Here is a 23051-nt window from a genome sequence, read left to right on the forward strand (position 1 = left end):
CATAAACAAGTGATATTGGCCTCTGTTGTCCCCCCTCGTACAATGTGTCCCACACAAACACGCCCTAAACATTGTATCTTTTTATCAACCAAAATGGCAGGTACACAACACCCAAATCTATTGTATATTTCTTGAATGGGTGCTCCAGTGTTTCTGTTTTCTCTCGGCTGTAGTGAATAAAACAATGGTTATTTTTTACGAGTGGTATGTCATCTCCTGATTGTACACACTTCAAGTGAACAACGCAATCGTATTTCATTCATACTCTATTTCGGGAACAGTAATTGACAATTTCCGAAATTTCTTCAGACGCAAATATTTTTTTTCTTTCCCACATCAATAGTATAGCAACCAAAGAGCGTAGAAGCTTCTGTATTTTCGTTAATTTACACCCAAGGGTTGGCCTTCTCACTTTAGGAACGTTACTGACAAGGCAGGTGGTACCATATGATATGAATCCCTCGTTACCAGGGTAACCAAGCTGAATCGTAACATGTTTTAACACCTTTCTGCAGGATATTTGTTTTTACACTTATCAGCACAGGAAAACATAAGCATTTTTATTTCAATCAAAAACACAGAACTTTCATTATGTTCCCATGGCAATATAAATGGAACAGACTCTTTTGTAGCAGTTGTAGATCTTCATCTAGTTGCTATGGAGATCCTCCAACTTGGAGTCTAAAGTTTGGCCCGACTGACTATCTACACATTTAATCATACTTTATCCCCAGATAGCTTTTGACAGTAGATATCAACCTCTTCTTCTTCCAATTATCTTTATGCTTTAGGTCTTCTGATACCAACCCAAAATATGGCTTGGCACCATAGTATTTCCAGTCAAAATAAATTTAAAAGCATTTTATATATGGGCATATGTATTTCATCTCCAAGACGTTTCCTCCGATACCCAGTTGATATGGGATCCACAAATGTTTGTAATGTGTATGATAGTGATCTAACATTAAAACAGTCTACAGAAGTGACTCATCTCAGATTGGATCGGGGCTAGGTGCTCTACTGGTCGTGGTTTCGAGTTGATAAGACCGAATTTGACCTCTGTGAAGACAAGATATCAAGGTCGTTAAAGTACCAGTCATTTGATAGTGAAGATATGTACTAATGAGATATCGGCGGTACTTACGGCTATTAACATGTGAAAGAGCCATGGCCTTGGCCTTATATTTTATATTTATTGTGTTTGTGTAACGCATTTTCATTACAAATGATATATTCTGAAATAAAAAGCCATAGTAATGGCGGTGTTGTGTAGGACTAGCGTGTTTCTGATTCTAAAGCTACGGGGGATACAAACCTTGATGTTAACAATGGTACCGGAGCAATCATTAACAGACATAAAAGGCAACATTCACATTATCGCCTTGTTGAAAGAGGTTATTACGTTCAAATTAATATATTGTGGATTATTTACCTTCATATTAATACTATTTTTAACAATTTCAAAGGGGGAGGGAAGTCATCAATTTTCTTTGAATTCTTAGCAATGATAAACATTTAATGAATTTTCATCCGGTCAAGGTAGCTCTTTCAATATCTACCGATCATAAGGTAGGACTTACAGCCACTAGTCTTGAATGAATTGCTCTGATACGATGTTAATTGCTTTAATATTCATTTTGAGAAGAAATCCATATAATTCCATCGGGATGATTGGAGCAGTGGCTAGTGCTATAATGCCGCCTCCAGACCCTGTCAGCTTTGTTGCAATGCGTTGTGGTTGTTACCATAACATTGTGACTTTCTATCCGTTTCGTAACAACAGTGGTGGCGTTTTCCAATTTAGTGCCAACGCTAACAATTACAACATAGGGATGATAGGCAGTAAGGGCAGCCATTATGGTGTCTGTGAGCCTCCAAAACGTAGAAACTGTTGCAGCAGAAAACCTTGGCACCAGTCAGAAGATGGGAGTAGTATTTCCAATCACCTTGATCTTGTTTGTGACACACCTCACCAAAGTGTAAACTTCACATAGCACTAATTCCTTCGAAACTTTGACATTTTTAAAACACTCACAATATTTCACTTTTAATTTCCAACTTTGAGAGAAGATAGAACACACTCCAGCTACCACAATCAGAACACAAATCTTCAATCAAGAATTCCAGACTTTGTAGGATCTTCATATTTTTCTGAAACCAAGACTAAATTCTACCGAGATCTAATCTACAACACCTAGACAAATCTACAACTACATACCAAAGAAAGCCCTCGCAGTCACCACTACAGTATGTTATCTACGAACTAAAGACTACCATTAGAAAATGCAACTACAATTGTATAAGAAAAGGTCCAACTCTACCAGACAAAGTCAAAGTACAGAACAGAAAAAGCAACAGTGACAGGAAAGGAAAACAATCTACCAGTACAGACAGTTAAACAGCCAGAAAACACAAAGACAGCTGTACATGGGGCCATCTACTATACTGGTGTACTACCTCTACATAGCTATACATACTGTACTATAAAGTGCTACATTGTACAAAGTCTGCAAACATTGTACAAAGTCTGCAAACATTCTACAAAGTCTGCAAACATTGTATAAAGTCTGCAAACATTGTACAGAGTCTGCAAACATTCTACAACATAGTGCTATATAATACAGTCTACAGCTACATAGTACTATAATGATTGTACTGTTGTAAATACATTAGTGTACTGTGTTACACAACACTGTACAACATAGTACTTACAACATTGTACAACACACAACTACAAGATGCAGTACTACATTATTATAGTACTACAGGCTACTATTTACTACATGTACTAACAAAAACCTTAGTAGCACCTGCCCGGCAGTGTGTACAGGCATGCAGGCAAGGTGGACATACAGGAACTAATCCCTGCAGCCTCAGCACCGCTGAGCCCCTGCTCAGACTGACGGCAGCACCGCCAAGCCTAGACTGATGATGGCAGGCAACAGATAGATACTACTTAGTTCCAGGGGGAAAATATGTCAGACCTAACACTCCCAGGTATTGCAAACCTCCACAGCAGACTCAAAATACTAGCAGGGAACCAATCTGCCAGGCATGACAAACATCCTGACACCAGACTGAACCATCAGTAAACCAATCTATCTGTAGATGTAAAACCCAGGTCGCTATGGGACAAAAACCGTTTGGGCAATGACATTCCAAAAACAAACAAAAATCAAAAGTTCCCTTCCTAGCTGTAGGAAATGCTCATGTCGATTATATTAATGAGGCGTACTATTGTAGGTGCCGAAAGTTCTGGGGTGATCTACCTTCTATACAGCGTTCCAACACATCTGCTATTGTTGTTAACCTTTCATGAAAGAACCAAAGCCAGCTAGTTTTTGCTGCATGACTAAAGAGATTCTCACCATTCCACCATCGTAAATTACCTCCACAGAACTCTTGTGTGTGGCTTATAAAGAGAAAGATTTCTGGCCTCTGTTTAGAACTTTATCCCTGGTTATAGGTTGTGTAATTAGACAGAGTACAGAATATTGTTTATACAAGTCGACTTTTTGTTCTACATTGGCTTTTAGAGCTCATGCCTGACTTACTAATGAGGAGATAGGAAGATTCCAAAACTCTACACATAAACACGACCTTAGGGCAAGATGATTATTAAAAGACCTTACCAATGGGCCAAAACACAGATAATAACTTTTCTCACTTACTTGGCTGTAAATTAATTGGCCATCACAACATATGATTGCAGCTGTTTCCACATACCTACAAATGGCTACACAAGGAATATTCATTAAATGTTGTCAAAAAGCCCATGCCTGATAATAAGCCCCGCCCATATATCTATTTATAGTTATTTCATGTCCTCTTTTAGTATATAAAATAATACCAACCCCTTTTTGAGTCTGAGATGGTGTGTTGAGGCCCCTGGGGTTATTGCAGGGTAAATTTGATAGGAGGTTAAACACCAATTCCACAGAAACAGGATGGTATACTTGATAAAAAGGAAAGGGACATCATCTACCATCTGAGCAACTCTGTACACATATCACACCAGACCACACATATTCCAAATCACAGGTGAGGGACAAAAGAAAAAGATGGGCCAAACACAGGGCCAACAATGGGCCAAAGACGGCACAGCACAGATCACCAACAGTACAAGGATTATTTGAATGGACAAACACTTAAACTACACACCAGTTACTACTAGTGTTTACTATTAGATGTTAATGATGGACAGTTGATACCAACACCGATTTTTACATGAATTAACAGTGCTTTCAAACTTCACAGGTGAAAGTGTTGAACTAACTGATCTAGTGTGTACTTGAGCATGCAAGGTTGCTTGGAAGGAAAATAAATGTCTTGCTTATACGATACATGTATCAAAAAAAAATGTGCTACAATAAATTTTCTGAAAAGAAATGTTCCACCCGATAGGTGAACCCATTACCACCTGGTAAACAGGGTAAATATAGCTACTGATTACAGGTTACTTCAGGGTTATCTCCCTGTCTACAAAATGAAAACTGAAAAAAAAACGATGAAAATGGCAGGTGTTTCTATATATTATATAAATATATAGCACTACATTGTATTCCCCTAACCGTAATAAGACAGCAGACCTTTTCTAGTTAACCTAACAATAATGTACTACCATGACAAGTCCACATCAGACTTGGGTTTATTATAATATTGCCATCACTATCTCTAGCAGATAGGACAGTAAATAGCGAAATGAATCAGCAAGGGAAGGCTGCTACGAGGTCCAACATGCGGCCACGGTGTCGCGGTCTTACCTCTGTGACGATTTGTTGTCTTGTCAAACATAAGCATTGCATCCTCGATCTGCAAAGACAGAAAGTAAGATTCTATTTTACAACATGAATTGTGACCAAAATAAATGAAAACATAAATTGTCCTATCGTGGCATGGTTTTCAAAGACTGGATTCATTCATTTACTTTCTGTTTGTACCGTCTTGCATTGGAAACCCAAATTTATAGAAATAATATCCAAGGGGAAATGTGATGTAGTGTGTGTTTATGTTTGAGACGACTCGGATCAATACAAGTTAAAACGAAGACAAGCACCAGTAGACATGCCAGCACTAGACCTCCTGTCTGACAAATCTGTCAATATGTACTGGGATATGTAAATTACTCTGCCTTTCAGTCCATCCAAAAAATAGCACTGACTGTCAAAACTTGTTGAAATATGCAAATTGCATAAATCTTTTCAGAATGTGTTAACGTGTTTAAACTGCAATGTGAACAGAAAACAAATGTATCAATGCATGCTTAGAAACAAGTTTGATCAAAATATTCTTTGATGAATTTTGAAACATGACAGGAAAAGTAAAAACAAGAAAATTCCATGAAGATCTATGTTACAGATACAGACACATTAGCATGTGTAAAAAAAACTAATTCAGCCATATACATAAATTGATGGTTCCCATTTAAAATTTGACCAATACATGCAATGCAAATACATCTGAAACCCACAAATTGAAAGTATGACATATTGGCAAGGCAGGGCCATCCCTCAATCTTAAAATTTGAATTGAAATATGATTGATGGAACATAATGTAACAGGTGAAGTACCTATCATAAACAACTTATATGGCCAAAACAGAATCTGCCTTGTAAGAATCTATAGATCTGACATTCCCACCAGTCAAAACCATCCTTCAACCAGGAAAAACCAGAGCTTCTCCAGAACAATCACGAGTGTGATTTGAGATGAAATGAAGCTATAGCTGAGGATTGAAAAATAATGCTGTAACCAAATGGACATTGTAGCATTGCTGTAACCAGGGACAATATTTGAACAGTTTTTGCTGTAACCAGGGGTGATATTTAGCAGTTGTTGCTGTAACCAGCGGCAATATTGATGTAGCTATTGCTGTAACCAGGGGAACTTTATTCTAGTCATTACTGTTGTGTAACCGGGGATGATAGTCTGGCAGTATGGCTGTAACTAGGGGCGATATTGTAGCAGTTACTGCTTTAACCAGGAGATGACATCTCGATAGTTAAGGGTACTACATCAGGATGACTGCAACTGGTTTGTATCACATCATGATTAAATAGCGAACCAGTCTCCAGCCTCTCATTGAACTGATGCAGGCCACAGAAAAATTGTGTTAATGATCCTGTCAACTTATTGAGGAGGACAGGCAGAGGCAGGAAGGAGGGGGCAGTTCTCATATGGAAATCATACAAAATTCATCATCCCTGTCAAGTGTTAGTGACTTAATAGCCTATCAGTGTACCAAATTGGGGGGGTGGGGAAATATATCAGTCTCCAAGGTCACTCAAGGCCATCCTTATCATTTTAAGGCTACTACTTCTTAAGCGAGATCTGATGCCTTGGTCAGTTTGACAGAGAGGGAAGCATCACTTTCTTTGTTTATCAGCCATGACCAACACTAGCCTCATACATGTGTGAAGGGATGTATAACCTTATAATCTATAGTGGTATGATACATAACCTTATAATCTATAGTTGTATGATAAGTGGAAACAATGCATGCCACCCATAATTGTATTTCACAAGGCTCAGAGCTAAACTGACACACTGTCACTTGTTGTGAATCGGGGATACATTTGTGTAGGAAAGTCACCTCCTTACTATCAACATACTGCAGAACTGAAAAGTATCGCAGTGTTGAAATGCTTGCGTTTTTCACTTTAAGTAAATTAACATGAAGACATCCACACATGAATGTATAAATATAGATATATTACCGTTGCCAACAGAAAAATTTCCACACCATAATTATTTAAAAGATCCACAACTTTTCACTTTTACAATTGAAGTACGTCGTAGATGTAACATATAAATATGTATGTTTGATGTACCCTGTTTGACGTACCCCTTTCCCAAAACAGAAGGGCGTTGCTACATTTAATTTTACTGTCGTTCAACCTAAATATTGAGCTAACAACTGTATTACAATCTATAAGCATGAATATAGAGCTGCTGATAGACTGGCCTATAATTCTGTCGACTTGCTCCATCATCACATGTAGGAAATTATCCCATTTTGATCTGGCAAATAACCAGTAACATAATGTTAAACAATCATTGTGTAAAACAAAAATCTCTATTACAGAATTGTCCACAAACAGTGGTGACATCACAGGGTGTGATAAAAGACAACTTCATAATGGGTCATACATCCATACAACTGCAGTCTCGAACTCCAACCAGTAGGCAGACAAACCCACCAACCCCGCTATGACAGATCTGTTTAGTCAAAATAAATCATAACTGATGACAGATTAGTTTTAAATCATCAGGTGATGAAGATTTATGAATGGATTCCCATCTGTACTTTTAAAAGGTAGCTAATTGATAAACGGTTTCTATTTTTACCTTTAATCCGTGCTATCAGTTAGTAACTATAACAAATGGACAGGTAGATCATCTTATGCACGTTTTGCTTTGATAAATTTCAAATGTCCATGTTGCCAAGATGGAATAGAAGCCAAATTTATTGTCTCATTATAGCTGAGGTGAACTAAATTACTTCCGTTGTATTGAGTGATAACACAACACAATGACACATCCATCTCCTAGCAAGTCATCTTCACAAATGTCCGATGGCCACTTTCAATAAAATACCTGATAAAATCTCTGATCTGATAACAACTCCAGGAACACAGGGACAGGACCCCACATTCTATAATATACAGACCTGTATGTGTTTTTGTCTATGTCATCTGTTACAGTAACAAACAGGTTTTATTTTTGTCCTCAGTAAGTCCTACTTGTGTTATAATTTGTCCTACATGCGTTTTGTCTGTGCCCTCTGTTCTAAGTGTGATGCCCCCAGGGTAACTATCTATCTTATATGGACAAGATGAACTTGATAACTAAATACTGACCAGTTGGTATGTCTAGATTGTGCAATCGTATAACTAGGTCAGATAGCTGTCCAGCTGGACAGGTGAGTTGACCAGTCATACTGTACATACCAGACCAATCACCTCTACCTGGTCAGTACAGGGACAACAGTAATTATCACACAACCTTACTCAATCGCTTCAGGAACACCAAAATTATTTCTACTTAATTGAGCACAAACATTTGGCCATTTTGCAACTAACATGTTAAGAATGACTTCTTGTTCCAGTAGATTTAACTAATTCTAATTCCAGTAGATTGTAATTTGTTACAATTCAGTAAATTGTAATTAATTCTTATTCCGGTAGATCGTAATTGTTTCTAATTCAGATAGGTTGTAATTGTTTTCTTGAAAATGAATCAACTTCTAAATGTATTGTGAGCGTAAAAGATTAAGTGATGTTTAGCTAAATCCTACCACATTTACACGAAAAATAAGGTTGGAATTTCAGATAATTTTTAAATTTCTCTTTGACACAATTAACTGGCTTTCCAGTGAAGACCTTTTATTGCATTCTTACAAACATTTAACAAAAATTTTATCTTCTATTCTCTTCACAATAGTTCTAAATCTAAATTCAATTTGCCTTCCTACAAATCTTCCCAGCATGTTTTAAATGAAACACAGAAGAGCGAGTATCTATTTTAATGTCAGTAGCCTAACGTGCACCAATCTAATGGCAGTGCGTTCTGGAGTTGATACTGTTTGATGTTCTGCCTTACATAACACAATCTGTGCCTCTTCCTCCCAGCCAAATACTTACTTAATCACACAATAACTTAATCATCTGTTTCCAATCTAGAATACCAATTACATTATGCCATAAAAATTTCAATTATATTTTGCAAACCCTTTGGAAAAGAATTTCTGTACTGGTGATGAAATAGTTACAAGATTTGTTTAACTTGTATTGGCCATCAAGTAATGGATAAACCGTGCAACGAGAATTGAATTGATAGGCCACAAAAATGTGAATACAGCTTAACAGAAAAAAAATCTCAATTTCATGCATCTTAGAAATTGCAAAATAAAACAAATGTTAGGCAAACAAACTCTTGACAGCCTCAGCAAAAAGTGTTAAAATAGATTTATTTTTTAATTAACTTTTATTACATAGAAGGAATAGAGAAATTGATTACAACATTACGTAGCTTCTCTACTCTCCAGCGTACATTGGATTTAAAACCTATAAAAGCCAATTAGCATAAACTCGGCGGAAAAACAATCATCATCTCAAGCTGTTACACAACTGGTCTCAACAGTAAGGAAAGTACGACATCAAATCGACAACAAATTTATCATTTATATCCAGAGTTTTAGGTCTTCACAGGAAATGCCTTTATAGTCCGCACAAAGCTTACTTAATCATATTCTTGAAAAGCTTCCCAAATTATCCAGAAGTTTTATTACTTATGTTCCTCAGTTTGTTCTTGTTTTTTTTTAAGTCTATTTTGGAGAAAATGAAACGTAAAGTAAATATCCAAACATTTATTAAGAAAGCTGTGTATTTTTTATGATTAAAATGTCAAAATTGATGATTAGATGTTCTGACCTGCCACAGTACACTGTAGACATATCCCTTATAGGTTCATATTCACAAGACAATTCCTTATTTAACAACACAATATGACCCATATCATCCATGTACCTTTCTAAAAACAGTGACACAATAGACTCCGAGACCTGACAAGAGACGTGACACTTACACAGTACAAATGAACCAACATGAATCCCGGTCATCAAGATTCCATGATCCAATGTTCTCAGCCTCATTAGGGAGGCTTTAACAAAGCACTATTGACATCCTGTCCTAAATATAGACCAGCTACCATCATGATCAACCAGTGTTTATGTTGTTGATGTCGAACCAACATTACAAATTCTTGCAGTCGGACAAACAGAAATTGGATATACTAAAGTTTATTGATAAAAATATAGCAAATAAGATTAGGACAGACTAAGGTTTATGAACAATATACCAAAGGAGTAACGGAGAAACCAATCTCTGATAAATCTACCCATCTAGAGTCGGACAAATCAAGGTTTATTGACAATATACCAAACAGGAATTGGACAAACCAAGGTCAGTTAGTATACCAAATGTACATGTTCTACAATTACATCCATTCCGGTCATCATTCCTTTTAACCAATAGGTCTGACCAATCAATACTGTCTTTCTATTAATAGCATATTCACATCTCCTAATCATGGATACAGCCGAGGAAGTAAGTATCTCTCCAACCAGAGTGTACATCTCTCAGTCAATAACTTCACTACTTCCTTCCATCCCCCTATGCAGCTAGAAACATCAGCCTGTGCTGCCTGCCATGCTTTCCGCAGGCTGGCAGCAAGCTTGCTCGTCTGCTCAGCAGGGTTGAAGCCCCGCACTCAACATCATGTGTACGTTTTCCTGTGTAACCACAAACCTGGCCAGGTTAGCTCTTCCCTTTACCAGTCATGACATTAAACCCAATTTGAAATGTGAAAATTGTCCCACTCTGGACAATGCATCAGCACCTATTAAACCCTGATCACTGTTACCAACTATTCAAAATAAGCTACGATTGAGATGTGATTCAATAAATACTGTATTAGTCCATTATATGTGGAAGCTGGTAGCAGCTACAAGAGTAGCGCGGCCGTTAATGCATCTCATGCCTAGGACCCTGGGGAAGAGGGGGTGTATGCCATCACTACAGATTGATAGCCGCCAAGGTAATTCATTCAACCTTATCCAGGGTTAGAGACCTCAACAAAAAATACTTCTTCAATATACCATCATATTTCTAACATTACAAAATATATCAGAAACTAAATCTGCTCTGTCGTCAGATTTCCCAACACTTCGTCACTGAATCAGGCTCTTTTTTAAAAAATGAAATGTCACTGGTGATTTTATCCTATCTGATACAAGGCCTGCACAATCAGCTAGCCATTTACAGATTTTTCATGACGTTTCCATCACTCAAGGTCAATCAAGGTCACAGACGACTGGGGACAGATAACAGAGCTGGCTTATTTAACAACATCACAACAATTCAGTGATTGGTTTTTCATAGCATTCATCACAGCCAGGCATTCTTTTAAGGTTTGGATACAAAATAGGCATCACAGTATTGAGGGGATGGGACATGATATAGGCGTCCATCTTTAACGCATTGATGGAGTGGACCATCTCCATCGCTGGACTGGGAGTGGACAACTACAGCCAAGACATCACTGGACTGGAAGTGGACATCTCCGTCCATGGATTACGGCCAGGACATCACTGGACTAAGTACGGGTGGACAAAGCAGAAATAGAGACAAAAGATGCGACCGTTCCATTCTTGTAAGCCCAATGGAACCACAGGAAAATCTCTAGGGTATCTTGGTTGGGGAATTGGTGGGATTTAGTAGACAAGGTCCACTGCACTGCAATGTATATGCAAATTAGAATCCTTGACTACCACATGAATTGACAATTCACAAGATCACCATGTTACATGCCTTGATTAACATTATACCGGGGTGTTTTTTTCCATTAATGTAAATGTGATTGGAATGTGTTAATGGCATTAGAGCAACTACTGCTGTTTGCGAAGTCGTCAAAATCTCACAAAATTTACAGGTTTCACCATTTCTGTAATTGTATAAATATTATGTGAGGATGAATCAACTATCATCTTTTTGATTTCTTTCAATAATTTATATAAGGCTCACTCAAGATATATAGTTTAAGTATGTGCTAGAGCAATGAGAGCAATAGGAGGGAATGCTGTCAAATCAGAACAGTTTCAAGGTGTTCAGAAACAGCTGCATCTGTTAGGAGAATCACCGAACCTGTAAAATGCCAGACCAAAATTAGAAGAAATATAGTGCCAATTAAACACCCTCTCCACCTAGGTACTGGACAGGCCAGTCACTACACACTCCCCAGGTACTGGACAGGCTCTACAGGGGGCTGTCTGGGCACAAGGAATAGACCTGATCAGGCCCACAGCTGGATACAACCTGCTGATAAATAGGTTCTAAACACCAGGAGAAAGGAGAGCGGCATGGGTCAAGAATGCTGAGAATGTGTATTAGAAAGGTGCTAAATGGTGCACTGGTAACTTGAGATATTACCAACAATCCTTAAGTACTGGAGAATAGAGGGAAATCATTTCTAGCTTTAATGTATCAAGTTAATTGATTTGCTGCCCTGTGTGCAGTATAAGTGTTTCTGCCTTGTCATCTACTACCTACCCTAACTGCTGTTTGTTTTATAATAACAACATCACTCATAAATCACCAATCCCTGTTATCACCAATGTTTACACATCAAACAAATATGGAGGCGGAGTCAATTATGCAAATTAGATAGGACCGGAACTGTGCCCTATCAGCTAACTATTATTATACTAGCCGCTGCCATCATAACAGTGGGTTTGATCAGCCTTGTTATGACATAAAGTAATTCCTTGATACCATAGTGTCATACATTAACAAGTTTTGGTCTCTTAGCTGCCGAGTTCATGCAAAATAAATGAAAAATTGATCCATAGCCCATCAAAACTTAATTTCACTTGACAAAACCTATCAGGCTAGAGTGAGGGTGAACATACTATGGCCAGAGGAAGCTGTCTGCAGGGAGCAGTAGCCAAACAGTCGAGACCACATCATATTCTTCTTGAAACTCTCACCTAATTTCTGCAGAAACATCAATTACAATATTTTCAAAAAAAATAAAAAATTTAGAAGGGTTTTCTTAGCAGGCAAATGTTTTCATTCTTGATTTCCCTCATGACTGTCATGAAAATACCTTAACGTTTTGAATTATTAAAGAGATAATTCAAGGACAATCACTACCGTTTCCAGAGGGTAATTACGAAACCATATAACTGTAATTTCCAGCTGTACACACCTTCCCCATTTGTTCAAAACTAACAAATCTAAAAATCGTTTACACCTGTTGTGGATTTACCAAGCTATTTCCGTTTTAACACACGATACATAGACTAAGCCCTAATTGACCGTGTACAAATTTACATTATCCTGGGGTCATTGTTCTTGTTTAAATACCAATACAATTGAAGGTCACATCTAGAGAGATCGGCAGGTTACTACTATATCCTGTGTTGTTGGTGCCAATTGTGTACAATTTGCAAGATAAAAATACGTAGCTAATTCCAAACGCTACTTATTGTCGTCCTAGCTTTGGATCCATTTGTTTGAATTGTCTTTAATCTTCCAAGGGAAAAAAACTACCAGCACTGGTTATCTCGAGAATACGACACAATTTCTGCTGTTCATTTACTCTGTAATGTAATGAACACCTCAGCCCAGGACGTTAATTGGTGCCATTGTTCCTGACAGAGCATGCATCCACAAGCACATGCCAATCAATGATCGAAACGACCCCAACGAACCGAATTACTGCATTATCTACGACACATGATTTGTTACTATATTAATGCGTTTAGAGATATGGCAGTAATGACAGCCTCCTGAACATAAAAATCGGCAAAACTCACATTTCTGATGTAGAAATTCTCCTGCACTTTTGTATGTTTATTGTTAGATTTTATTAATGACTTTAGAAATTAGGATAACATTAAAGGCTAATACATATAGACAGTGGTTTACCCGAGTTTTATGTAGTAACATTGGCAATTATTTACATGAAATAAATGTATGTTGGTTGAAAGACTAAAAAAATGTTGGGTTAAAGACATTTTACCTGCATTGTGGTTTAGAGATAATTTCTGTCCAGTACAATAGCGACATTGCAATGTAAATATCAACCTTTTATCCGAATGTGTTTTAGAGACTATCCCCCAAATAATGAAAATGAAATTTGGGTTCAAGACTATTTACATGAATATTGTATGTAGTAGACACTGTAGTGTTATGGCTACACAATTCTGATGAGATCAACTTTGACATGAAGATGATGAGGGTAATCACAGAGGGTGTGTGTTTATATGTATATGTGTGCGTCTACCATCACTTACTACAACAACAATTAACAATTGTATAGTCATAGCTGGGATAATAGTGGGGCTCCTGGGATATCACTAGCACCTGGTCAGTAGTGGTCTGGTACCAACAGCATGGGCCATGGGAGGAGTTACATGGTATAGTGGGGGAGTTACATACATGGTCTAATGGGGGAGCTTTATGGTAGGTTACAGGTGAGAATAACATGGCTGGTCTAGGCAAGATAATACACCACAAGTATGGCCTTTTTACACACAGCAAGTATTAGTGTACATATCTAAATCCAGGAACTTGTTTTTCTTAAAAAAATGCTTAAAATAACAATAACAAAAAAAAACATATCCACCCGATTTCAAGAAGCTTTATGAGGAGATATGTTTTAAGTCCCTGTTATAAGATGAACTAGTCCTACTATAGCTAAAGCCAGGACAAATTACCATAGAGCCTGGACAGATCTACAACAATGGGTTGTTAGCATGGTCTTTTAATTTGTTATCATTTTATCGAGATCATATTACCCAAATACCAAGTTTTAGAATATTTTTCAACCAATGTTGACAAAATATTACCGAGAAACTCCCACAACATCAAAATGTTTTCCCGCCAGAATCAGCTTTGTGTTGTGTAGCAGCGCCAGAATCAGCTTTGTGTACGTGTAGCATATAGACATATAGGCCTATTAAAAGTGAACACTACAGCCTTTACAAACTTTTTATAGTTTGTAAGGTAACAACAGTCTCTATTTCACTTTGATTGAAATATGTCACTTCAACACACAGAAAATATCTTTGTCTTGATCAAGAACAGGTCATAAATTACAGAGAAATATTAACCATGTAAATACAACTATACAGTAGACACTGTGCACCATATAACGGATAATCTAACTTAAAAACAACACGCCATTATTCTTCTAACTACGCACAATGACTGCTTTTTTCTATAGTACCATTACCCAACATAAACAAAATTAATTTGATACATTTAATTGCGGTGTACACTACCTGTATGCATGACTGAGCACGCACTTGTTTCATAGATTACATCGTGTTCTGCTATGTATAGACACCAAAGCCATGTGCTCGCATTTCAAAATACCTTCAAAACAGTTACAATACCCGAGTTTGTTGGGTGCAGATGTATACCCGAACAGTTGAAGACTTTTTGGAACAGACTATAGCCTCTGCAGTAATATCATATGTACATGATGAATGCAGAGGTGAAGGTCATCGTAGGCTACACAGGTTTGTATTCATACCTGGGTAGAAAAGCATTGAACTGGGTCTTATCAGCTTTTTACATCTGTGGTCTCCGACAAAGGGCCACAGTAGCAGAGACAAAACCTACCTGTTAGAGTGTGTCTATCAACAAATCATAACTACAAAAAATCTGCACTTGGTACCACCCACCACAGAGGGAGGGGGAGCCGTCACAGACGTTACATAACGGACACCGTGAATCACAACATATACACATGTACTTAAAAACGTGGCCGCTTTGATAAATTTAGACAGCATATCTCAATGGACTTATAATAGATTGTCAAAAGATTTTTTTAAAATTTCGTCGATCTATTTATTGTACATTGTTTTATTGTAATAATCTGTAATGATTGAACTGCCAGACTTATCAGCCGTTGATCTCCACTGTATATGAACTATTGTAATGTACATATTAGCAGTGTATGGTCTGTAGTACTTCACACACCAACTTTTACTATATCCATTTCTCTCTCGTAACAAAATTCTAGCTGCCTCATCATCATTTTTTTTGCATTACCCATCCAAAAAAAATGAAATTAAAAAGCTCAAAAAAAATTGTTTTGTTTTCATGCCTAATTCAGATTACAAATGACAGTGGATTTTTGTGTGCCCCCCTCTAAATTATCTGTCCATCAATTCTTTACTGCGTTATGTAACCTATATTGTATTGATCCTTTAAGGTACAGAATTTATCAAAGACAACAAACTTACACAGCATTGATCCTCTTGTGTTCAAGATTTATATGAATGATAATAGAGTTATACTACATTACCATATAAAGTGTTGAAATGTGTAAATGAATCGTTTATATATTCAGTTAATTTGCATTGCTGCAGTCAGAAGTACGGACAATCTTCATTGGACGTACAGACTGTTTGTCCAGTGTTATAAATCAACTCCAGCTATGCAATGATACACTTAATATTGATCATATACACAGGAAACTGGTACCCAAAAGATGTACACTATCAATGTTCCCATCCCAATTCAAACACCTGAGGGGGTACCAACTACTTCCCTGTCTCCTTACTTACAGGTAAAAACTATAGTTAAAGTTGTTCTCTGTTGCATCCTCTCCAATATAAATCGTAATTTGACCACTCTGTTTTTGTACTATCTGTACGATTCTAACACCAACATCAGCATTGCCTGGGACTTAAACAAACTGGGTTTTTTAATCTCAATAATATGAAAATATTATCAAATCTCTACAGAATATTAGTCCTTGTTTGAAAACTGATCATGCTATTGGAAGTTTTGAAGGTCACCGTTAGGGAGCGTTAAGGAGTAAAGATGTCGTCAAGACAACCATCAACATCCAAGGACACAAGATGTTACTGTAGGAAACCTAACAACACCCTGAAGTCTGTAGCTGCGCTCAGCCAAATTGCATCCCTGATTTGTCAAGACTTGATTTCTCTCTATTTTCCACCGTCCTCCATCACCATCGAATCATGCCGTAGCAGGGAACCAGAGAGCTTATTAGACAAACGTGCTAATGGTGTGGCTCATTCGAATGAAAAGAGGACATGTGCAAATGTGTACAGGCGGAGATGTTGGAGGCTGACATCGTGTGAAGGAAGCTCCTGCGGTAGGATTAAAAGCTTTGTATCCTTGAGGCATTCAGGCACAAACCACTTGCAACATTTAATATAAAAGCAAATTTCTGTGCCTCCCAATTATCTAGCTGTGATACCATACAAATGCCAGCTAATTTAGCCCCAAGAAAAAAACGGCTATAATAGCTAGAACCACTTTTTCTTTGACCTTTCCATCCTACTTTCCCTCCGAACTATTATTCTGATTGCTGAGACTAGAACAACAATGAGAAAACTCAACAATGTTTTCTCTTTCCTTGATGAAACTACAAAACCTATCAACCAACATGTGGTGGTACCACCATGGTTACAGCACTGACTTTCAGAGAGGTTGTGACCTACAGGTGAAAGGTTGTGATCTTTAGGTGAACAATTGTGACCGTTCAGTAAAAGATTGACCCACAGGTAAAAGGTTGTGACCTCCAAGTAAAAGGCTAAGTTCAAAGGTTGTGACCTTCAAGTGTTGTGAAAGGTTGTGATCATACAGTTGTTGACTAGTCAAAGATTTACCAGTAAATAAATGAACATTAATCTCTAAATACTTGTCCAGATTTTGTAACTTAAAATGTTGGGACTGCAAGAGAAACCCCACACTTTGAGGTGGTGTGATAATAGATACAAACCTTCCACTGACTCGTATCTTTGACATGCTGTAAGTTTATACCCAGTATCTTTGAAATATTTGAATGTCTTGACATTTTTAGGTCAGATTGACACAAGTTGAGTGTTCGTGGACATGATTGACTCTACGAACACTCTACCCAAAACAATTTTATTTTGTCTATCTTTCTCCGGTAAACAAATTTGACTTAGACCACACCAGATATCTGAGTCAACAAACCACACCAGATATAAGAATCCTCGGACCACACCAGATATAAGAATCCTTGGACCACACCAGATATCCTACCTATCAGACCACACTAAAATTAAGCCGAGTATTACACCGGACAATGGACAACGGCAGGTGGAAAAAATATTTCAGGCATTTCCAAGTCACAAAAGACATGTAATTTAAGCCTCCTTTTCCCTTATCCTTAGTTTGTACAGAACAGTGCAGGTTTTATCTTCAGCAATAGACAAATGAAAATAAATGATCCAATGCCAGTATCAGTCATCAGATGTATACGTCTGGTTACCATGGAGGATGGCACTAACTACACCGATTGGCTCTTCCTAATTTCTGTCTTTCCCAAGCAAATTGAAATGCCCAAATTCACAAGTTCAGAAGAAAGGTTACAATTGGAGTCTGTGTAGAAAATAAATTGAAACGCCAATACTTACAACATATTGAAGAATGCTAGAAAGGTTAGAATTCAGTTTTAACATTCCGTCGATTTTGTGCCCTGTACAATAGATAGATGTTTCTTATGCCTTCATCACAGTACAAATTGAGTTACAATACTCCCAAGACCGAAGTGAAAATTGAAATTAGTGTACACAGTTTTTTGTCCCCTCCAGAGAACAGGGCTGGTTGGAGAAATACTGGTAATGAATGCATGATACCGATGTAGCGGTCCATATTGATTCCCCCTCGCCTAGCTAACTCATTTGACACCTTAACCATTTTCTCTTCCTCTCCCTAGAGAGGGTCATGTCAGACAAGTTTACAGGGACAAAAACCAGCAGACACTTGGAACCTATATACCACTTCCCCTGTATAGGGACGGTACAGCCAAGTCATGTACACAGAACAAATACATCATGAAAAACTACCCTAACGATGTTCAATACACTGGTGATAAATTGCCTCTTTTGGGACATTGAAGACATTTCGAACCATCATGTTGTTAGATTTAGACAATAACTGCTCTTGTAATATATCTGTAAATTCTACAGAAATTACAGTAAAACGTAATATAACCCTGTATCCGTCAGATTCTACAGGCACTTGATCTTCTCCTCCCATATATCTTAATCTTCCCAACAATTATTTTTCCAGAATTGTACACGAAGGCCTCCTAATGAGTCTTCAACAAAACATTAGTTCATAAATAAACTCCATAATTTTGTAATCGGTTTTAATCTCTATGGCGATGTGGGTGTATTTGTCATTGTAAGGCTACTTTTTACTTCAGAACATTGATCCAAAACCAAAAATTATAATCAAAAATATTACACAAAGAAATTGAAAGAGCAATTTTTCAAATCTGACAAAAATTACTATTGCCTGACAAGAACGGAATCCACCACTCTCCTGTGTGGAGAAAATTCCACAAAAATTCGGTTGGAGCAATGACAGGATTTCATCGAAAATCAATACGACTCTAAACAGTCCTAAACAAATATCCATTTATCTTCAAAAGAGGTCTTTAAATGATCACAGTTATGGCGCAATTTTCAAATTCATCATCCCACTTAATTTCATGCCTTCCGAGAGTCTCTGCAATCAAACGAAGGCTTGCAGCAATTTTCTAGGTTATGCAAGCCTTCCACCTAGTGACAACAGAATCAGACAAAATGGGCCACAGTGAAAACCTTGTAAAGATGGCAAGAAAAGAGGCAGAAATTGAATTACCATGTCTGTTTGTTGACAAAGGAGAACACATCCCCTCACATCTCCCTGGAGGCTGTGGCCGAGCACAAGACCTCCTGTTCCCCTTAGTTCACTGAGGAGAATAGTTAACTTATGCAAGTAACAATTCGTATTACACTGTAAATTATTTCAAAACTGATTTTACCAAATTGTATCAATTATACTTAAGTAAACATTAAATCTACAAGGATTATAAAATCATAAACTTAGCATTAACTTGGTATATCAGTTCAGAGTAGATAACCCATAGGACAGTCAACTACAAATTATACCAAATCTATTGTGGCTGCTTGAACCAAGAATGGCTATTTCCAGTACAACGCCAGCACTACTTGTCCCAGCCAGAGTAGCTAGACTGGCTATTTCCAGTACAACGCCACTGCTTGTCCCAGCCAGAGTAGCTAGACTGGCTATTTCCAGTACAACACCACTGCTTGTCCCAGCCGAGTAGCTAAACTGGCTATTTCCAGTACAACGCCAGCACTACCTGTCCCAGTTAAAATAGCTAGACTGGCTATTTCCAGTACAACACCACTGCTTGTCCCAGCCAGAGTAGCTAGACTGGCTATTTCCAGTACAACGCCACTGCTTGTCCCAGCCGAGTAGCTAGACTGGCTATTTCCAGTACAACATCACTGCGTGTCCCAGCCAGAGTAGCTAGACTGGCTATTTCCAGTACAACGCCACTGCTTGTCCCAGCCGAGTAGCTAGACTGGCTATTTCCAGTACAAGTATTAATCAATTAGCCTGCATCATACCAGAAAGTGAAAGAGAGAAAATATATTTGATGTTAGGGCAATAGGCAGTTAGTTACCATGGAAATCTGCCCAAGTCTAGGAAATCAAGGGTCCAGCAGTTCTATATATAGACAGCCATTTGTCCAATCACCAACACATTACTGTTATATTGATGGCAAAGCCTGGTCATTCAAATGAACAAGTGCTCTTCATCAATTAGCCTCCAGCTGGTGACCATTGTCCTGAGCACTGATCAGTCCAGCATGCCCACTTCCTGGTCAGGGTAGTCATGGAGACTGTCAACAAGCCCTTACAATCAGACATGTGTTGAATGGCACTTTCAGACCAGGGTTTGGTCCAGAAGGAAAGCCAATCAAATGTGCCATGTAGAATACACTAAAGAACAGGCAGAACAGGAACTTAGGGCCAGAATTATCTACAGTGGCAACATACATTTTGTCCAATCTTTAAAATGAAGTCTGTGATTTTAACTTCATATAAAAATTACATATCTTGTACATCAACAATCCTGCAGACATAAAGGCTGAATGAGGACTGTTACCGTGGTTACTGGGGGTAAATGTTTACCTGTTCTAAAGCCTAGACTCTAAACCCTATTACAGAGCTGGAATGTTAGATACCTTATTTACATTAGCCCCAAGGGTAAACACCAAATACAACAAGTTTATACACCCAACACTTACAGTTTTTAATGTTTGTTACAAGTTGAACTTAACTTATCAAAAAATGTCAAATATATACTGATCAGCACAAACGTTTCTCTTGATGAAGAATCTCCTCCAAATACATCCCTTTACTAGGAAGCTAACATTACAAATGTCTCATCATCAATTTCTTGACTACATAATGGACTTTTCAAAAACGGGGATTCTCGCGAGACCCACGACACCGACACCGGGAGTGACATGTAACTTGGTGATTGGGTGGCGGTGAGAATGTAAACGACATTATAACAGTCTGTTTAGGACACAGCTGATGGCCGTGACAGGACATGGTAAAATACGCAATGGTTCAATACATCAACACATTTCCATGTCGAGGAAATCACAGATAACAAAACATAAAGGATGTGTTCAATGAAGATCTATAGTTCACTGTTAGCCAGTGTCTTGTGAACAAGCTGTTACAGTCGCCTGGCTCTAAGCTGTTGATGCGAGTCTAACAGCAGTCAACATCTGTGACCAGGCTACCTATAGAGGAAATCTCAAACATCTTTTGTTATCTTCCTCTTGGTCCAGTGAACTCTAGGGGACATAGCTGATGTTTACTTGTAAAACTCACAAAAAAGTGACCTCAGATAGTTCACCCACTTTGTTTTCTATAGAAATTATAATTTTACAGATTTGTATCTTTGTCATAAATACTCTTGATATTTCGTCTGTTCACAACTCATTACATTTCTAGGATTTAAATTATCAGGATCAAATCTGGTGATGTAGTTATCTACACTTTCTCTCTATCTTAAGGACACAGACAACTTCAACACTTTACTTCACACTTTCAGTCTATCCTATTAAAAATAACTTAACTAGATTGTCTCCCTTTCCAACAATAACTGACCTAGGTGTAGGTTTTTCCATACACCAATGTAAATAATATACCCATGTAACGATATGTGTAGTTGCAAAACGTATAAGGTAACGTATTGTAAAACATCACATTTCTGTCAAAACACTGGTTATCATTTCGAGATAAATAACCTGAAAATCTCACGTCTGATGACCACAGTGTGGAAACTGATAACCCTAACGACCAGACAATAAAACTATCCAATTTGCCAACCTTTAATTAGAAAACTGATTAACAGTGCATGAAGTCTAACAACAATAAGGAAGATGAGATAGGGGGATTTACTAATGTCAATAACATGTTCACAATTTAAATCATGCTCTGTAGACGAAGCAAGAAATTGCTTCACATATTTGTGTTGTAAGACACTGGAAGTCATCAATGTTTGATGGTAGCACACAGGATTCCCCGTAAGTCTGGTAATCAATCAGATACAGACGGTGCTAAACTATCATCAATACCTATTAATGGCTCCGGTAATTGTACAGAACCCAAATATATCTACATCCCTGTTAAATTACCGTTATTAATTATTCAAAACAACAAACGAAAATTATTTAAAATCGGCAAGCCCCTACAGATATGTTTCGACTCGAGGCACATGTATTATACATCTGTGTCTGGATAGCTGTTTTTAGGTAGTTATAGTCTATACGGTTCAAACGGATCCAGTCATTAAATTTTAACAGGTCGCCATGCAGTGATGTATGTAACATACTCGACTGAACAGAAACCTTAACACCGCTGTACATTGTAACACAACATACTTGACTGAGCAGAAAATTACGCGAACATACCATGGCCTACAGTAAGTCCTCAGCTAAACCAATTACTAGCTCCATAAAATATTCACCAACATGACACATTATTATTGTACACATGTCTATTCAAAAAATTGTTTATGTAAATAATTACTTTGTTTTTAAATATAGCTGTTTACATTTTCATATATTAACGTAAATATCACTGTAACGAGAAAGTCTTTATAATCCAAAATTTTCAAAGTAAACAACTGATCACAAGATGGATTTACAAATCTTAAATGTGACTTAAGGTAGACAAAGTGGGTGTTATTGGCTCACAATGCACAATGACATTAGTAAAGTTACATAATACTTTCCTTTAAAACACACAAACTGATCCTTTGTTACAACAGTAACGGAAAAAAAGTTCTATAAAATAAAAGCTAATATTTAACTGTAGACTTTCTAAGTGACCTTTGAAATGATATCCTCCTACTTTTTATTTATCTTATGGTTCGAAAATGTGTTTTTTTTTATCTGAACAAGCTGTGGCTGGTTTGTGTCAACAATAATTCTGGGTTTAAATGTCAGAAAGATGTCTGTAATTTACTTACATGGCAGACCCGACATTTAACCAGGGCTACTGCTAGGTGTTTTTTTAAGGAATAGCTTGATATGATATACAACATATAATTTTATGTCTCCAAATTAACATGTTTAATATACAAGGTTAAGGAGTGCAA

The 23051-nt window shown here is 37.5% G+C and overlaps 1 protein-coding gene across 16 annotated transcripts in view; it reads right to left on the reverse strand.

Annotated features, from left to right (window-relative positions):
• LOC110463143 (RNA-binding protein Musashi homolog 2-like) overlaps positions 1-23051 on the reverse strand; it is a 139939-nt gene that overhangs the window by 76609 nt on the left and 40279 nt on the right. For all 16 annotated transcript variants that reach the window (XM_021517525.1, XM_021517521.1, XM_021517520.1 and 13 more), the window contains one exon: positions 4764-4812. In XM_021517525.1, coding sequence (XP_021373200.1) covers positions 4764-4812 — 49 coding nt within the window. The remainder of the gene's footprint in view (positions 1-4763; positions 4813-23051) is intronic.

The sequence above is a fragment of the Mizuhopecten yessoensis genome, unplaced genomic scaffold, assembly GCF_002113885.1.
Source record: "Mizuhopecten yessoensis strain PY_sf001 unplaced genomic scaffold, ASM211388v2 scaffold10867, whole genome shotgun sequence".
Taxonomy (NCBI): Eukaryota; Metazoa; Mollusca; class Bivalvia; order Pectinida; family Pectinidae; genus Mizuhopecten; species Mizuhopecten yessoensis.